Source organism: Dermacentor albipictus, chromosome 1, assembly GCF_038994185.2.
Source record: "Dermacentor albipictus isolate Rhodes 1998 colony chromosome 1, USDA_Dalb.pri_finalv2, whole genome shotgun sequence".
NCBI classification, from domain to species: Eukaryota; Metazoa; Arthropoda; class Arachnida; order Ixodida; family Ixodidae; genus Dermacentor; species Dermacentor albipictus.
Genome location: NC_091821.1, coordinates 34,348,751 through 34,367,570, shown reverse-complemented (window position 1 = coordinate 34,367,570; position 18,820 = coordinate 34,348,751). Strand labels below are relative to the sequence as shown.

The window sequence follows — 18,820 nt, the reverse complement described above, 5'->3', positions numbered from 1 at the left end:
GCGGCAGCCCCGCGAATGCGCATGTTCAGACGGGCAAACTCGGGAGCTGAATATTTGTTTCCTTATGTTAACGGGGCTACCACCAGACGTGGGCCGACGAATTAAACCCGTTCTTCTATATAGCTCGATAACGAAGGACACTTAGGACGTTAACGCCAAGATGTCACCTACGGAAAATATTACAGCATTTCACTGGCCCTACCGGGAAGGCCTTCTTGAAGTCCCGGCGAGAATGAAACGTTGCGCCTCACAGAGCAACGAGATGCTGAGTAACGAGGATCTTGTGCGCAAGATGACATTAAATTAAAGTAAATTAAACACCGCTCTCCTTCTCAGCCCGCGCGTGGAACGAGTTTTCAGTGCCGCCGCTAATGAATTCACGAAGAAAAACGAGGGAAGATGACTGGGGAAATTTTTGAAAAGCAGTTGTTTGTAAAGATAAGCAATGTATGAAGCGCTGCAAACGGCGCACTGAATATCTCATGCCAGCTCGTTCTGTTTAGGTGCCTGTCCATTGTTCACTATAATCAATCACAGTTTTAAACGAAGTAACTGTAATTCTAATCGGTTACTTCTTTCAGTAAGGTGCTCAAGTCTGGCTTATACACATATCGCTTGCTTTTGTGAAGGCCCTTAAAGAACCTGTAGGCAGCTTATAGAATGATTTAGCGTTATTTTCTCATTCTCTAGAAATTAAGTGACCAAATTTTTTTGGATGTTTGATGGCTGCTGTTTTTTCTTTTTTTTTCTTTCGTAAATGTGTACAGAGGAGAACATATTGCGGCTATGCTATCATACTGTTTTTTTCTTAAGCTCGCCACAACACAAAAGTCTCGAAAAGAACTCTTAGGTCGTAGGCATATAATATTGCTAAAATATTGTGTATGCTACAGCAAGCACTTCAACTACATTACTTTTTATTCCATTAAAGATGATCGAGATTGTGTGCTTTTTTTGTGCTCTGCCAAGAGAAGTATCACGATAATAAAAAGAAGCATTCAACCCCATGTCGATGGCTTACGGCAGTAAATTTCTGTGAGTAATTATAAAGTGAAGTGACAATTTCAAAGGAATAACATCAAGTACTGAGCTCATGTAGTCATATATTTGCTGATATTTGCACCAGCAAGCATTTATTAACGACCGCTCCTGTTTCTATTTTCTCGTTGACACTACATCAACAGGAGAAATCAAGCAGCTGTAAAGAGATTGCATTTAATTAGAGCTATTCATAGTATGCAGCACAGGTTCAATTTGTTTCATTTCTTTTGGCTGGGCCATAATTTGTTGAACAGTTCATCAGGGGGTGTGCTCACCGAAACGCCCTAAGTGCCACTGGGACAGCACAGAATGTGGCGTAGAATAAGGAACTACTTTTACATACTGGCTTCAAGACCTGTACCCATGTATTTAAAATAATGTTTTACATCAAATTTTTAAAAAACGCTAGTTTTGAAGCTCACACTAGATTCTTAGGTGGCGTTCTGCTCGAGTGCCCGCAGTAAGCATCGTTCAAATGCTGCGGTGTACGGAGGTCTAGTTCAAAAACACGCAAGCAATGCTCCTTTTTAATAGTAACATATGGCTCTTTATTGATGCAGGGCAGTATTTCAGCGGATGAACAAACTCCTTTACATATGAAGGAGGTATTACTATTCGCTACACCCTATCACTTCTGCAGCATCAAAACTTGAAATATTCAAGCCGTTGTTGTCCAGCCGTTCAGCAACCATCTGAGTGTTAAGGAGGGGCCTGCAAAGATCAAGGACAATTCTTAAGTCAGTGGAATCACTATGCATTTCAAGATTTCTGTGAAGAGGGAACGAAAAGTAAATTAATTGTATAGGCGACTACTCATATTTTATTAAAATATGTGCAGTTCCCTGAGAACTCAGCAGAGGAATCTCAAAATACTAGCGCGCGATCATAAGACAGTAATTCCTGAACAAAAAGGTGGCAACGTTCTTCAACACTTCACCTAAAGTATTTCTTGTTAATGTATAAATTCACAATTCCTCATCATAATTGTGGCCTGCATGCCCTACATTTTTAGGGCTCTTGTTTCGTAGTTTCTTCTCCCACACAGGAAACAAAGTCATGGCCTGCAATTTTTTTCCTAGGAAAGCTTTCCCCGATTGTGTTGAACAGAATGACACACCGCAATGCACCCTACTTGTAGTCACTTGAATAACGACTGAAAATTGCTAAGTATATCAAAGCGGAGCGGTACTTACACAAGAATCACAGGCGTCGCTTGTAGCGCTTAACCGGAGACAACCTTGCTGCCGGAGCTGGAGCTCTGGGCTCCGGATCCCGCGGCGGCCTTGTTGAACGAGCTACCATGGCTTCCCTGGCCCGAGGCGCGGTTGAAGCCCTCGCTTGCGCTCTTGCCGAAGCTCTTGGAGTCTCCGTATGAGGAACTGTGGCCGTACTTGTTGCTATCCGAGCCGCCGACGTTGTAGGCGAAGCTTCCCTGACCGGCCTTGTTGGCTCCGGCCTGGTTGTTGAATCCAGAGCCCTGCTTGAAGCCCGAGTAGCCCGAGGATGATCCGAAACCACCTCCAAGGCCACCGCCAAGTCCACCTCCAAGACCAACTCCACCAACGCCAACGCCGACTCCGGGGCTGGCCAGAGGGACGCCAGCTCCAACGCCGGCTCCTCCTACTCCGAGGCCAACACCGGCAGCCCCAGCACCGAGTCCGGCGCCTGAGGCAAGTCCAGCACCTTTGGCAAGTCCGGCACCTGAGGCGAGTCCAGCACCTGAGGCAAGTCCGGCACCCGAGGCAAGTCCGGCGCCTGAGGCAAGTCCGGCACCCGAGGCAAGTCCAGCACCAGAGGAAAGTCCAGCGCCGGAGGAAAGTCCAACACCTGAGGCAAGTCCAGCGCCCGAGGCAAGTCCAGCACCTGAGGCCAATCCTGCACCCGCGCCAACACCAGAGCCATAGCCCGAGCCAGAGCTGTAGCTACCACTGTTGTAGCTGCTGCCTCCACCGAGGCCGGTGCCTAGGCCCACGCCACCGACTCCAAGGCCACCGGTGCAGGGGCAGCAGCCGCCCGCTCCAACTCCGAGTAGGGCCCCACGGCCCTCGACCTTCTCCTTCTTGGCAGAGGCGATGGCGCACAGCGCCAGCAAGACGACAACGCACTGCAGAATGGTTCAAATAGTTCACGTATGCTTTTTAACTATTTTTGTCTTCGTGATTTCACCTGGAACGATTACTAGAGGACTAGCCATGAAAGGCACCGAAACTTGCCCCAAATAGTGGCCCATCCGAACTTACCTGTATGCACGTGATAAAAAAAGAACAGTAGTGACGGCGCGATTGGTATCTAACACCTTGTAAAAATGTTATGTTATTTTAAGGTAATAACAAATATTTGGCTTATCTTATTCAATGATGCGAGGCGGATTTCGGTCCATCATAATCAGAACAATAAGAACACATACGGGCACTTGAAGCAAATGACCACTTCCCGGTATGAAGACAGGTTATTGTTCACTCAATACAGTCACACTATTGATGAACATTGATGGACAAACTCATTCTAAAAGTGTCTTTTTCTAGAAGCAGCATTGAACTTTTACAGGGATTAAGGCGTTTATGAATTGTACTCTTTTCCACTGGAAAGATTTTAAACAAGTACTCCCAAGGGTGCGGACAGCTGCAAAAAACTCCTGCGATTCGAAAGATGCCAACGAAAATAATCGTGGCACGAATCATTCATAGGGATATGCCGATATTGTTAAATATATAATCCAATGGCGTAGAAATCAATGAAATAGCAATAGCAGACGAAGGTGCGCTTTTTGGTGTTGATAATGAAGCTATTATGCCATCAGAAAACATCTTACAATACTTTCAGGAACTGCTCCAAATTGCACTCACTTTTTGCTGCTTGAACGTTTTACCCTTCTGTGCGGGCGCTTTGGTTCAAAAAGCATAAACCCTGAGGTATTCACTTCTTTCGAACCATAGACAACGGGCAGCTGTAATAAATGTAGATTACTCAAACATTTTGAGTACCTGTTTTGCTGCTAGCTTTTTTTCTGCCAAAACATGGTTTCAGGCACGAATGCTAGAAGCCAGGTTCGGAGAAACGTCCCTTAAAGCAAGCAGCTTTGCAGGCTGCTCACGAATTAAAGCTCGAAGTAGGTCATAGTTACCAAGGAAGGAGCAAAATAATTTCTAGAGGTAACAATGCTCTTCGCGCAAGATATCGCTTGCAGAAGGCTTTGCACTCACCAGCGGCTTCATGGTGGTGACGGCTCTAGGAGGACTGGTGACGACTGGTGACTAGAGGGCAAATGCGTCCTTATTTTATATGCATACGCCTCCCTTGTCGCGCAATGAGGTAGAAGGTGTGCCGAGCAGATTTGGGCCCCCGTGTACCCTTCACCTTCCTAGATGAGCCTCTCTTACCTTTTCTTCATAACCTAGGTACAGGGCTCAAATCACTCTCTCCACCACTGTAGATATCAGACCACCGCGCTATACACAGGGAGTCTACAGAGGCGTACGCAATGGTGGGTCTCCCAGATTTCGCCATGCCAAGGGTGCGTTGTAGCGGACGGAACCGTCTCGACCGTGGCAGAAAACGAAATTCGAAAATAAAAAAATAAGCTCGCGGGTGGAAGCGGACGCCAGAAGCCCTCACTACCTGCTCAGCACGACCGGTAGGACGGCCGATACCGCGTGGCGCCTACAGACAACGACGTCTGGCTGTGGCCGACAGCGATAAGTGCGCTCGCGGCTTCCTGCGCCGGCCTTAGAGAAGCACCGGAACTGGAAGACAGCCACTATCGAGCGACCCAACACCATCCGGTATATGTCAACGTGAGGTCGTATTACGCCAACCAAGCGAAAAAAAAATAAATCAGAAGGCTGGTCATATGCTGAATATCAGAAATGATGATGAAAGTAATTTATGACCTTCACTATGTCGGCAAAACCAAAGCTCTGATGATTCACTGTTCTAACAATTATTTAATTGGATGCAGGCGATTTTCAAAGTTTCCGTCGGCAGTTATCGATATTGTAGTTTCACGTAATGACTGGGGGCACACTAGGTGCATTTAGAACGATAGAATAATAAAGGACACTTTGCGGATTTCTGCGGCTTTGGATTCTTGACGGTACTCGACACAGGGACCGAATGTTGTATGGATTTCTCTTTCCCCATGTATTTATTTTTCCTTATCATCCGTTGCCACGAGTGACCAAATAAAGGGACGCGGCTTCATGCAACTCGATAAATAACAGAAAAATCATTCTTACGAAAATAACTGCTACAAAATGCTGCCCCGGATCGTCAGGTTGGTGTGAAAATGATCCCAGTCGTCGTGCATGTGACAGAGGTCTAAACAAATGCGGTTAGTTTCTCAAATATGGCTTAATGGATGAAGTTCATTTTGCGCCAGTTTCTTTCTCTATTTCCATTTCCGCCATAAATTAAGCATTGATCCGTACGCAAACCATCTCGAGTTGATGGGCACAAAGGTGCATCATTATACCACAGAAAAGCTTTTTCTTTCACCGAGTGTGGGAACCCCTGTAGGTCGCACTGAATCACCCTGTCATGCAGTTATTTACAACAACAACGTTTAATTTATGTAGTATTTCCAGAATGGGCAAACAGCATTCGCGCTGTTCGTACGTCAATATGAGTTATGTGCACAACTATCTTGCCTTAACTTTTCAACTCTCATTTTACCTTTCGCACACATCTATGGGAAGAAAAGTTACCCATGTGAAGTGGCATTACGTTTCTAAATGAGATGTATCTTTTTAGGATCTAAACAACATGAACACACCCATTTCAGGACGGCGACTGGCGTTCGTAATGACTGAGAGTCAAGATTCATGCAGCCGTCATGCTTATTTCTTCGAAGTTCCTGTTAACTCTTGAAAACTTTCCTCATCGATATGTTATGTTCTGGTACTACACTCTGGCCTCATTAAAATTGAACTGTGCTTCCTCTTGTATCATCTATGCCTAATTAAATCATTAAGTAAATCACAAAGGACTGTATTCCTCACAGTACACCTTTTCTCTCTTTTTTGAATCCAATAAAGTTTTCATTCACACGTGTGGCCAGCAGTAGATGGTGATATTTCGTGCAAGCTACAACAGGTCACATTTTGGCGAGTGTGAAGATTGACGTGACCATAACATTCGGTAACAAAGGAAAATTACGGCACATCTTAAGTGAAAAAAACAACAACCATGAAATCAATACATAACCAGAAAAGTAAATCCTTCCTTTTAGAGTTTCACCAAACGTTGAAGTTCCTGGATGTTGGATACGATCAAGAAATTGTTACTTCAAAGTCTTCTGAAAGATATGGTTAAAAAATATCTGCTTCACCATTCCTTGTGTTCCGATCTCTGTACTGAAGAATTTGTGTTCTTCTGACCTGAACTCTACCTTCGCAGTGAAACTGGCACTTTCGGGTGAATCTAGCAGTTTTCCCATCGTACCTTGGTCAAATGTCGACATACAGTGCACTCACTATGTACTTTTTATTTTAAAACAAACTTTACATCAATACGCGAGCGACACACTGCGTAAGTGGACGTTTCATTTCACATGTGTCATGTCGACACAGTTCACCTGAACACAATGAAAATCACATATAATAATTAAATGACAAACTGCAGTAAGGAAAAAAGGAATAACGTTTTCTGGAGTTTGATGACATACGTCACAACAGATTCATGGTGATAACAAAGTTATCGCAATTAAAACAATAATGGCTTAATTGGAAGGTTAATCGATGACTCACATAGCCCTGCTGTTCTGCAAGTTCTTTTTGCGGTGCCAATACTCAATAGCTTCGGCGAATAAATATTACCTCTTGAAATTCATTCCGATAGTAATAGCGAGCCACATTCATAAAACACAGCAACATATGTTTGAGAAATTTATATCGCATACTTGTTTCTATTCGCTGTAAGGGTTACAATGATTTCTGGACTACAATACTGTGACGTCGAACTTCATATTGCAGCTCCTTTTTCAGGCAGTGAGTCACACACAATTCCTGCCATTGCTTGCATCTTATGCGTCCGACGTCAGTGAAGCGCAATTGAGCAAGAGCAGGATGAAAAGCGCATTTGCGCAGGCAGTCTAATAACAAAGCAACGCCACCTCGACTCTGTGACCTTGCTAGACATTAATTTCCCTTTGTAACCGGGCGTGGTGCCAAGTCATGTAGCAACACGTACATGTGCTTCACGCTGCCATTAGGAATTCTCGAAGGCGGCATGTGTGATCAGCTCCCACAAATCATTCCTTTTTTTAGTTTCTCTTTTTTGTGATCAGCACGCCTATATGTCGTCTTTCTATTTGGGAATTGATGTCATATATCATACGAATGCCTTCTTCTCAACAAACAGTGCCAGGCAGAGACACGTTTCTACATTGAAATATCTGGCATTACTATTTCTGAGCAGCACTGAGATGTTCCTTGACACTTCCTGCTCCCTTACGGGAGCTGGTAGTACAAATTATGAAATTAATATTTTCGTTGTGCTTCGAAATTGTTTTAATTTTTCACTGCACGTGTACACTTGCCGAAAGTAGTCGGTATCATTCGGGACCTACAAGTGACTTGTAGAATGATCAGCCGTACCGCTATATAGGAACTTAGTTCTTTCTTTCATAATTTCTGTCTTTCTTTTCCTTAATTTTCTTATTCTTTTTTTACAACCAGAGAACCAGTCTTCAATTGCCCGTATAATAGATTTATTGCCTGTTTAATGTAGAAATATTATGCTGCACTATTGCTGAGGTCTTACTTTGCAATGTCCTAGATAGACAGAGAAAGAGAAATAGGGTGATAACGGCAGGGAGGTTAACCGGAAGAGCTCCCGGTTTGCTACCCTGCACTGAGGCAAGAGTAAAGAGAAAAGAGTAACGGAAGGAACTGCGGAGAAATAAAGCAAATGCACAAAAAATTGAGGAAGTCGGAAACGTTTGTGAGAACTGAAATTTATCTAATAGGCTGGTCGAAAGACTAAACGTCAAGAGCGCCTTGGACAACCTGAGGTGAGACGACTGTGCAGTGCGAAGTGATAAATGCATCATCATCATCATCACCATCATCATCATCAGCCTATATTATGTCCACTACAGGACGAAGGCCTCTCCCAGCGCACTCCAATTACCCCTGTCCTGCGCCAAACGATTCCAACTAGCACCCGCAAATTTCCTAATTTCGTCGCACCACTTAGTCTTGTGCTGTCCTCTACTGCGCATCCCTTCTCTTGGTACCCATTCATCATCATCAACCTGGTTACGCCCACTGCAGGGCAAAGGCCTCTCCCATACTTCTCCAACTATCCCGGTCATGTACTAATGGTGGCCATGTAGTCCCTGCAAACTTCTTAATCTCATCCACCCACCTAACTTTCTGCCGCCCCCTGCTACGCTTCCCTTCCCTTGGAATCCAGTCCGTAACCCTTAATGTCCATCAGTTATCTTCCCTCCTCATTACATGTTTTGCCCATGCCCATTTCTTTTTCTTGATTTTAACAAAGATGCCATTAACTCGCGTTTGTTTCCTCAGCCAATTTGCTCTTTTCTTATCCCTTAACCTTACACCCATCACTCTTCTTTACATAGCTCGTTGCATCGTCCTCAAATTAAGTAGAACCCTTTTCGTAAGCCTCCAGGTTTCTGCCCCGTACGTGAGTACTGGTAAGAAACAGCTGTTCTAAACTTTTCTCTTGAGGGATAATGGCAACCTGCTGTTCATAATTTGAGAATGCCTGCCAAACACACCCCAATTGTAAATATAGTAAGGCTACTAATAATACCTCGAATGCCTGCCAAATTGGTACCCATTGTGACACCCTAATGGTCCTATGGTTGTCTAATCTGTGCCTTACATGACATGCCCAGCGCCATTTCATTCTCTTAATGTCAATTAGAATGATCGTCTATACGCGTTTGCTCTCTGATCCAAACCGCTCTCTTTCTGTCTCTTAAAGTTATACCTAGCATTCTTCGTTCCATCGCTTTTGGCGCGGTCATTAACCTGTTCTCAAGCTTCTTTGTCAGCCTCCAAGTCTCAGCCCCATATGTCAGCACCGGTAAAATGCACTGATTGTATACCTTCCCTTTCAACGATAACGGTAAGCTTCCAGTCAGGAACTCACGATGTCTGCTATATGCGATCAAACATTTTTATTCTGTGAATTTACTTCTAATGGTCAGGGTTCCCTGTGATTAGTTTACCTAGGTAAACGTACTCCTTCACAGACTCTAGAGGCTGACTTGCGATCCTGAACTCTTGTTCCCTTGCCGGGTGATTCACCGAGTTGATTGTCATCTGCATATTAATCCTCAACCCCACTCTTACACTCTCCCTGTTAAGGTCCTCAATCATTTGTTGTAACTCGTATGCAGTGTTGCTGAATAGAACAATGTCATCGGCAAACCGAAGGTTGCTGAGGTATTCGCCGTCGATCCTTACTCCTAAACCTTCCCAGTTGAATAGCTTGAATACTTCTTCCAAGCACACAGTGAATCGCATTGGAGAGATTGTGTCTCCTTGACTGAGCCCTTTCTTTATAGGTATCTTCCTACTTTTCTTGTGTAGAATTAAGAGGGCTGTGGAATCTCTGTGGATATTTTCCAGGGTATTTACGTAAGCGGTTTGTGCTCCTTGATTACGCAATACCTCTATGACTGCTGGTATCTCTACTGAATCAAATGCTTTTTCGTAATCTATGAAATTTATATAGAGATGCTTATTGCAATCTGCGGATTTCTCGATAACCTGATTAATCACATGGATGTGATCCATTGTAGAGTATCCCTTCCTGAAGCCAGCCTGTTCCCTTGGTTGACTAAAGTCCAGTGTTGCGTATTTCTATTGGAGATTATTTTGGTAAATATTTTACATAATAGTGGAAGTAAGCAAATGGGCCTATAATTTGCAGTTGTTTAACGTCTTTCCTTTTTGTGAATTAGTATAATGTTTGCATTCATCCAGTTTTCCGGGACCCTTGCAGTCGATAGACACTTCGTATAGAGAGCCGCGAGTTTCTTTAGCATTATGCCCCCTCCATCTTTGATTAAATCGACTGTTATTTCATCTTCTACTGCCACTTTTCCCCGTTTCATGTCTTGTCTGCCCTTCTGGCCTCATCTCTAGTTATAGGAGGAGTTTCTGTATCCAGTTCAATATCGTTTCGAATGGAGTACTGCTGAGTCCTCTGGGTAGTGTACAGGTCAGTATACAATTCTTCCGCTGCTTTTATTATACCTTCGAGATCGCTGATTATATTACCCTGCTTATCCTTCAGTGCATACATCTTGGTTTGTCCTACGCCAAGTTTCCTTCTCACTGATTTCAGGCTGCGTCCATTTTTTACGGCTTCTTCAGTCTTTCTCATGTTATAAATTTCGAATATCACTTATTTTCGCTTTTTTGATCGGTTTTGACTGTTCTGCTAATTTTCTCTTATCTCTTGAATTGGACACTTTCATTCTTTGTCGTTTCTTAATTAGGTCCTTTCTTACACGAGAGAGCTTGTCTACTGGTTGCCTTGGTGCTTTGCCTCCCACTTCAACTGCTGCCTCTGAAGCCAACCTAGTTACGGTTTCAGTCATTAGCTCTATGTCATCATCAGCTCTTTGTTCTAAGGCGGCAAATTTGTTTGCAAGTACCAGCCTGAATTTGCCTGCTTTTACCTGTTCTCAAGCTTCTTTGTCAGTCTCCAAGTTGCAGCCCCAGTTGTCTGCACCGGTAAAATGCACTGATTGCCTCTAGGTTGACGTGTTCATTCTTGACCAATTTAGCTCTTTCTCTTTTCAAATTGAGGTGAATCCTAGTCCTCACTAACCTATGATCACTGCACTTTACCCTACCTATCACATCTGTATCCTGCACTATGCTGGGATTAACAGAAAGTATGAAGTCAATTTCATTTCTTTTTTCACCATTATGGCTTTTCCAGGTCCACTTTCTGTTGCTACGCTTCCTGAAAAAGGTGTTCATTATTAAAAGCTTATTTCTTTCTGCGAATTCTACCAGCATCTCTCCTCTAGCGTTCCTAGAATCCACGCCGTAGTAGCCATTTGCTTGTTCACCAGCCTCCTTTTTCCCCACTTTTGCATTGAAGGCACCAAATACTAAAGTATATGGAGTTTGCACTTTTCTCATCGCTAATTCAACATCTTCATAAAACTGATGTACTTCCTCATCATCGTGACTGGATGTTGAAGCGCAGGCTTGTACTACCTTTAATCTATACCTCTTATTAAGTTTGATTACGACTACAGCTACCCTCTCATTATTGCTGTAGTATTTGTCAATGTTGCCCGCTATGTCCTTGTATATTAAGAATCCTACCCCGTATTGCTTCTTATCTAAGAAACCTCTATAGCAGAGGACATGTCCGTTATTCAGCAATGTATAAGCCCCACCAGTTCTTCTAATCTCACTAAGGCCAATAATATCCCAAACAACGCCTGATAGTTCCTCAAAAAGCCCTTCTAAGCTAACCTCACTCGACAGTGTTCGGTCGTTAAAGGTGTACAGGGTCATTTTCCATTGGTGGTCTGTCCGGAGCCATAGATTATTAGCACACTCAGCTGCGTTACAGTTCTCACCACCACCTTGGTCACGTGCTCCGCAGCTGCTGGAGACTGAGGGCCGTGGATTAATTGTAGATATCGGCAGGATGGTTGTGGCCGAATATTACTCCAGGGAGGCCAATTCCTGTTCTCGTGAGGGAGTGTCTTTGTTCAAGCTTGGTGGGCCTTCCTAATTTGGTTGTACGAGGATTAGTATAGTCCACTCGCTCTTGCATTCGGCATCTTTCGCCGGTGTCAGGCGTCACTCCAAGCCTGCAGATGTAGTGCACTGGAGAATGTCAAATTTAGATACACTGGCGTAAAAAAAAAACTTGGGGGGGGGGGGGTGAGTTTGAACTTCCGACTACTGGAACGGAGCATTGGACATGGCTCAGTAAGATAATCCCGTGGGCGGCTAGGCTACCATGTCCCCGAAAATCATGCGCCAGAGGGCCCCACATGCTTAAAAGATCCGCTGATTTGTCCACCATTTGCGCGTCCACCCTTTGCCCCTGCTTGTCCCGTGGCGTTCGAAAACTAGCACTCCCGGGTATCTCGATCTCTATTCAGAATGGTGAATAGTGCCACCGTATCAATACCGCTCTCAGCCTCGCGCAAGGCAGGCGACCTTGACAGCTTCCAAGGTTCTTTGCACAAATCTTTGCCGAGCATGAACATTGTTCCTACAGTAGTTTTTAACTTTGAAGAGTACCTTGAATATCATGAACGCAGGATATTTCCCCCCAAATGCTACCGAAAACACACGGAAAAAGTGAGCAAGCGTTGTGATTTCAGATCACAGAATGTACGGGCCGCAGATTACACCACTACCATTTCACTCGCCTCTGTGGCTCACTGGATATAGCGTTTTGCAGCTTGGCACTAAGTCGTGGTCTCAATTCTGTACAAACATGCATACAGCGTTCTTTACACAAACCTTTTACATTCCTGTCCCATCTAATGCGACCACTCAATCGAACCAAGCCTATAAAGACTATCAAATTTGAAAACAACTGTTGTTATTCTTACCAGAAGATAACTCAAAATATTGTTTACAGATAGATTCTCAGTGCGTGCTGCTTTAGTGGCAGCACATGTTTCTGGAAGTCGTTCTTGACCAGTGGCTTTCATGTGCTTCGCAGGTAAAAGCACTAGAGAAGAAAGCCACTTTCTATAGGAATGTTTTTTGTCGTTTAGCCGGAATCACGTGAGGCTGCGCAACATTATCCTTAATACGGGTTCACTGTGTGATTGTCAGACAAATGAGTATAATCTGCTATTGTATTTCATGGGTCCTGTCACACACTTTAGAAGAAACCCTTCAACGACTACTCGCCAGAAGCCTTCTCATGTATGGGTGTACCTAAGGCATCTGCCAACTCTTTGGCTGCTGCTGGGTTTTTCCAGACACCTTTTCAGATTTTAATATTTCTAGAAACAGGTCGTCACTAGTTTGATTTGGCAATTAAGCTTACCTGTTATCATTTTAGTCAAGCAATTCAAAGTCATAACAGGGCCCACTTCCGTGAGGTTACGGTACAGTGGAGAAACGGCATGTTCAGGAATTTTGACCTACAAATGCGCTGCACTCTTTATACATGGCCGATTCAAGTTCCACAATTCATCCCTTCCATGCTCGGTCCACCTATTAGTGCCACATGCCAGTGATTGCAATCAAACTATTAAATATGTTCCACCTCTACAATGCATACCGGGATAATATTAATGTCTAGTCAGATTTTTCGTGTAAGAAGGGAAGCTCTACATCGCTGTTATTTATAGAGGCATGAAAAAATGAAGGACATTTAGACTTACTTTACGACATCTACAATCGCAGAGCTCTATGCCACTATTTCCGCATTGCGCTCCATATATTTAAATTAAGAAACTTTGCTAGGGGTAATTCTGAGCGATCTGCAAGTTTCATGTTGCACATAAAATAAACCAGGTTGGGAAAGCAAACAGTACATTATTATACGAAATACAAAAGGCTTACAGTGCAGCAATGAGGTTTCTTCACTACGTTATATTTCAGTGAATTCCAACACATTGCGACGTTACTGTAATGTAACTGTCGCTGCAGATGACAGGGCGCGTGCTACTCGTGCAAATAGTGTACTATTTCGTGCTACCCTGAGCGGCTAGTGAAACACATTGTTTTTAAACAAACTTCGTGGTCGAATGTCCGGAGAAACTTGATTCCGAAATAGTGCGGAAAGCTCCAGTTTGCGAGATAGTTCCCAACATGCAATTCACCACGTCTATAAAAACCAGCCGCTCAATAGAAACAATTTTTAGACTTCGCACCGGCAGAGCATAATTATATACCAAATTTTTCTTGTACCAAATAGAAAGAAACCTTCAGGACTGTGTGTTCTTGTGGGGAGGCTGTAGAAGCCATAGAACATTTCTTACTACACTGCAAAATTAGTGCACTCACCGTAAGCGGTTTTTCGCGAACATACTTGCATGCTCTATATAGGATATCAATACAGAGATAAAAGCGTGGGTGCATGGCCATCAGAAAACATGAAAGACAGTGCGGCAGGCACATTAGTGCAGTTTTCTGATGAATCAAGTATATCTAAAAGCTATTAAATCTTATTATTGTAACCATGATCACGGCGTTGTATGTCTAGATGTGATTCATCTTTTCTTTTTCACATATTTGGGTTTCCTTAATCGCTCTTGTTATCGTGTTATCGTGACTCTTCTGTGTGAGTGCTGGGCTTTCTGACGACGAGGGACGTAATTCGTGCTTCAACATACACATTCGAATTTTGGGAACTGCTCAGAAACATTTGTTTTTCTGGTGTGTATGAAAATTTTAGAGCTGTTGTTACTATAACATTTTATGTATTCTCTCTTTGAAGCTTTTTCCTAAAACATGTATGAATGAAGAGTAAAGAAATAGCCGACCCCTTCAAACAGGCACCAACATCTCATTGGATCCAGTTAAGAAAAACATACGCTTTGGAATTTGGGAAGTCAATGGAAGTATTTCAGTTCCTTGCAGGGAAAAGCCACTCAGAAGCTTCGTTCTCAGTAGAAAAACCAAGAAGAAGGGAAATGACGACAACAGGGAGATGTTTAGCAGAATATAGCTTCTTGAGAAACAACAAAACGGGGTTTTATTGTTGAGCCTAAGTCTGACGCTGCCGATTCACAGCCTGGATAGCCTCTTATGGGATCTTTACAGCATTTCTTCTGGTTGTGTCTGTGTGCAGCCGATATCGCCATACTTAGAGCTGGATGGGCACAGCCGCCAGGACAGTGAACTGTGTGTCGGATGGCGCGCGACGAACCGAGGGAGATCTTAAAATGCCACTCTGGTTGAAAAGATTCCTTCTCAAGCCACTTTGAGAAACAGGTGCCGGTTCTGCACGAAGGCTCGTGATCCTGATCCACTACAGGGATAACATTCTTTTTTTCCTTCCGCGGGACGTGCAAGTGAGATGCCTCATTCCCGATTATTATTATTATTATTATTATTATTATTATTATTATTATTATTCCTTTTTATAGAAAAACCTTCATGGAATTATTAGATGCGCGGATATAATAGTTTCAGCTTCATGGCAGTTTCCGCACAAGATCCCCACGAAACATAGGCCCTTCCCCATTTCTGACTTGGCAGATATTCAGCCGACACTCGCCTTTCGGCACAATGCGAAGTCTTTACAACTGTCATTTCCTCCTAATATTTAAAAGGTCCTGTCTTCTTTCTCTTCCTAGCTTCGCTGTTTCTCTTGAGCCTTCTTTTAAGCCACACTCCTTACCTCTCTTCTCATGGTTTTTATTTCCTTCCATACATGTTATTCGCCACTCAAGTGTGTATTATTGCTGTATTGTTGCTCATTATGTAGATGTTAATGCAGTTATTTCTTATTTTGTCTTTTCAGCCTATTTTTTGTTCGATAACTTTTGATTGTATTTGTTTTACAGTTTTGTCTTCTTTGTTTTAGTTTTGTTTCTGCACCAGCACCCAGACCTCGGTGTTGTTCCTGGGCATGTTAAATAATTTGATTGATTGTTTCATCACCAACTCTGAAACGGTGATGGTGGCACATGCCACTACGCTCGGTCTTTTTACATTTCCGTTATAGTTAATGTATATTGCTTAGGAAAATATGTGCACTTTGTTATTCAAAACAGTAAATTCCCTTTAGTGCCCGTTTCTTCTTCTTTTACGCAACTAACGTTTCGCCCGTCTGTAACTAACCTACAGCGAAGATGCACTTACGTTTCACCTACCGAACTTAATACCCAGGTCTCCAAGCAGTCTAAATGCGTGTACAGTAATCACTGGATGGATACTGTAACATCACATGATAATACAGCTTTATAATAACAATGACTGTGTATTAGTCCCAGAAAGAATGAATTAGTACTCTGTCAGCAGTAGTGCTTAGGGACCTATGTGCACGAATAATGCCAGTGCCCTCTCGAGAGCTTCTGCTCGTATGGACCTGTGCGTTTGTGTCTGTTTCTTATACACATCAATACCAAAGATCATACAGTTCCAGATGGTATACCTTTAACTAGAGGTTAACAGTTTACGAGAGAAAGCGAAGAGGAAATTTAAGCCGAGTGTGTAAGTTGGGTTAAAAACACAACACGGTGAACACACACAATTCGCAATTGAGAGTTTTGACACACCGCTATCATAGCTGGTGGTTTAAAAGACCCGGGAATCTTGCTCCTGGCGCGACTTATAGCTAAAACACACTAAGCTGGCGGGTGCGAAGAAAGCTTCTGTTTCTTCTGTCTAATTGTCCTATGTGCTTCTTCAGATAACGGGCGAATCTCTTATGTTGTTCGGGAGTGGTAAGGTGTTGTTGTAGTGGCGCTGGTATTATCTCACCGTTTTCCAGTTGCACTCCAGAAGACCACGTGGGATTCTGTAAGCGAATGAAGAAGTTTTCGCAGAAATTGAGATAAAAGGATCAAATGATTGAGCCACGTGCACATTTACAGCGTTTCATTACGGCTACGATAATTATTACATGGCCTTGGATATACGGAACTTTTCTTTTTCTCTTTTTAACTCACTCCATGCCAAATTATCTCTGCTTATTCCTCTTAGTCAACGAGAGCAATTTTAATTGTGCAGTGAGTGCTTGTTTTTCAGCGCTATAGAGAGATCTGGAGTCGCGCTTTATATTCAGATTGGTCCAAAGAACAGATTCGTCTTGTTCTTTCAGAGCTCTGCACCCCAGCTCAGTGCGCACAGAGCGCAACATATGTCTCATGTGAGAGCAGAGCGGGAGCGAGATCCAAACGGTATCCTTGGCCCTGGGAGCATTTGAACGCTTCGACAACTTCGAATGTAAGACAGTCGAATGCATCATGAGTGTGCACTGTAAGCTTTGTACAAAAACCCGTGACTCTTGCCCCTGGCATGGCTTTGCTAGTACGTCCAAAGCTGACAAATTAGTGAGACAGTGTCAATCGCGACAAAAAAGAAGCCCGTATGCTAAAACTCCCTCATTAATATGCCGTCAACAGACTTTTCAGCGGCTTATATTACTCGGCGTGTAGAGGGAACAGTGCAGCCACAATGCTTACAATAATGTTGTCAAACAATTTTCCAGCATCTCAAATTTAGTACACTTTTTCTCATGCACTGATACTGTGCAATTTGTTTCTTTTCGAAAACCCGCAGTGCTAAAGAGAAAGGGGTGGGATGAAGCAGCGTATTATATTGTTGTGGGTCCCGCATGTAAAAGCACCGCACTATGTATATAAGTGGGAGTCGCTTGATGCTAACGCAGAAAGACAGCTTGCATCAGTATTGTTGAGTCGAAAAACATGCCAACATGCTGTGATGCATATAACCTGAAGCACATGGATACACTTCCTCCTTTTACTAACCGTCCACCTATGAGAAAAAACACCCACACACCGAAAAGGCTGCACTGCGCTATCTTCCACCTCATAATATCTGTTTCAATGTAATACTATACATTGCCTATATTTTGAAGAAAGGTTCTGCTTCGTGTTAACTGGGTGATGTTACTGAACCTCAACATGGTATCTGGTATCTACCAATTTAGTTTCGCCACAACTGTTTCCGCGTACGATGAAAAAAAATGCAAGTAATAGTAAACAGGAAACCACTCAAGGGATTGCAGTGTTACTTTTGTCTGATGACTCACAGCCTTGACATGCCGCGCGGCCGGCGTTTCACGTCCCCGTCGATTACGACTAATATTCAACCATGATTTCTTCAATAAACCTGCCATCTTCTTTTCTTCTTTCTGGCACACTGCTGATAAAAGAAAATATATGTATATATTCTTTGTTGTTACGTATATTCGCTAAAACAAGCTGTAATATCTCGTCATTAGCCGTAGCTTAGCTAAATGCGAAGAAACAGCGTGCTGACGCTGCAACCAAATTTTAATCTTTTACGTCACTAAACTTCAGCGATTAGGTATAATTTTGTTGACCCTAACTGTATGCCCAGGTCACTAGGCAATATTTGACATCATGCTTAATCACAGAGCTTTGAGTGGTAGACTTTTGCGAAGCAAAAACGAGATAGGAAAGAGGTTGAAAAAAAAAAGTCCTGTCTGCGCGTTCCTCCCCCACAGGGTAGCGACATCTCCAAAAACGAAGCCGACCTGGACTAGAGTGATAAGTTCATGTGAACTTATCACTCTGAACACGATGGCTCATGACGCTGTGGGCAAGCAAATTAGAGAAGACTGCCAGAGCAGAAATGTGCCCACCAATGCTGGACAACACCTATGGCTCCCAGTCATACACTTTGGTACAAGACCACCAGATTGTTAGACTCAAGCACTACAGAAAGAATCTGCTACGGGAGTTTATTCCTAGTATCCTCCCTCTCATTTCCACTGGCCTTCCCACAGGTGCCCGGGTTGGTGTCCTAAAAGCAAGAGCTAAGGCATCCATCACCCTGGATATCTTGAGCAAGTGGAGAGGAACACAAAATACTCCAACTGCCCTGCGATCGCCAGAGTCAATTTCAAGCATCTGATCTGGTGCTGTTCCGCCACAGTGAGCCACAGGGACAAGCACACCCTACTCCTAAGTGTCGCGTCATGCGACGACTGGGTAGCACCGCAAGGAGACGCCACCAGAAAAAAAAATCACACTTTGAGTGCCTTCGCTGAGGAGGCGCAGACGTTCTTCCCTTCGCCTGATTCTCTTCCACCCCCCACCCCCCCTTAGACTACAGGTGATTATTTCCAATGTAGCTTTCAA

General features: G+C 43.5%; 2 protein-coding genes across 2 annotated transcripts in view; both read right to left on the bottom strand.

Moving 5' to 3' along the window:
* Positions 1–18,820, bottom strand: part of LOC135901092 (uncharacterized) — a 46,581-nt gene that overhangs the window by 10,502 nt on the left and 17,259 nt on the right. The gene's annotated exons all lie outside the window — the stretch shown is intronic.
* On the bottom strand, positions 1,566–4,404 carry LOC135901043 (uncharacterized). Its single transcript, XM_065430680.1, has 3 exons — positions 4,245–4,404; positions 2,235–3,145; positions 1,566–1,752 (listed from the first exon to the last, which is right to left on the bottom strand). The coding sequence occupies exons 1-2, from the start codon at positions 4,254–4,256 to the stop codon at positions 2,264–2,266; spliced, it is 894 nt and encodes a 297-aa protein (XP_065286752.1). The 5' UTR covers positions 4,257–4,404; the 3' UTR covers positions 1,566–1,752; positions 2,235–2,263.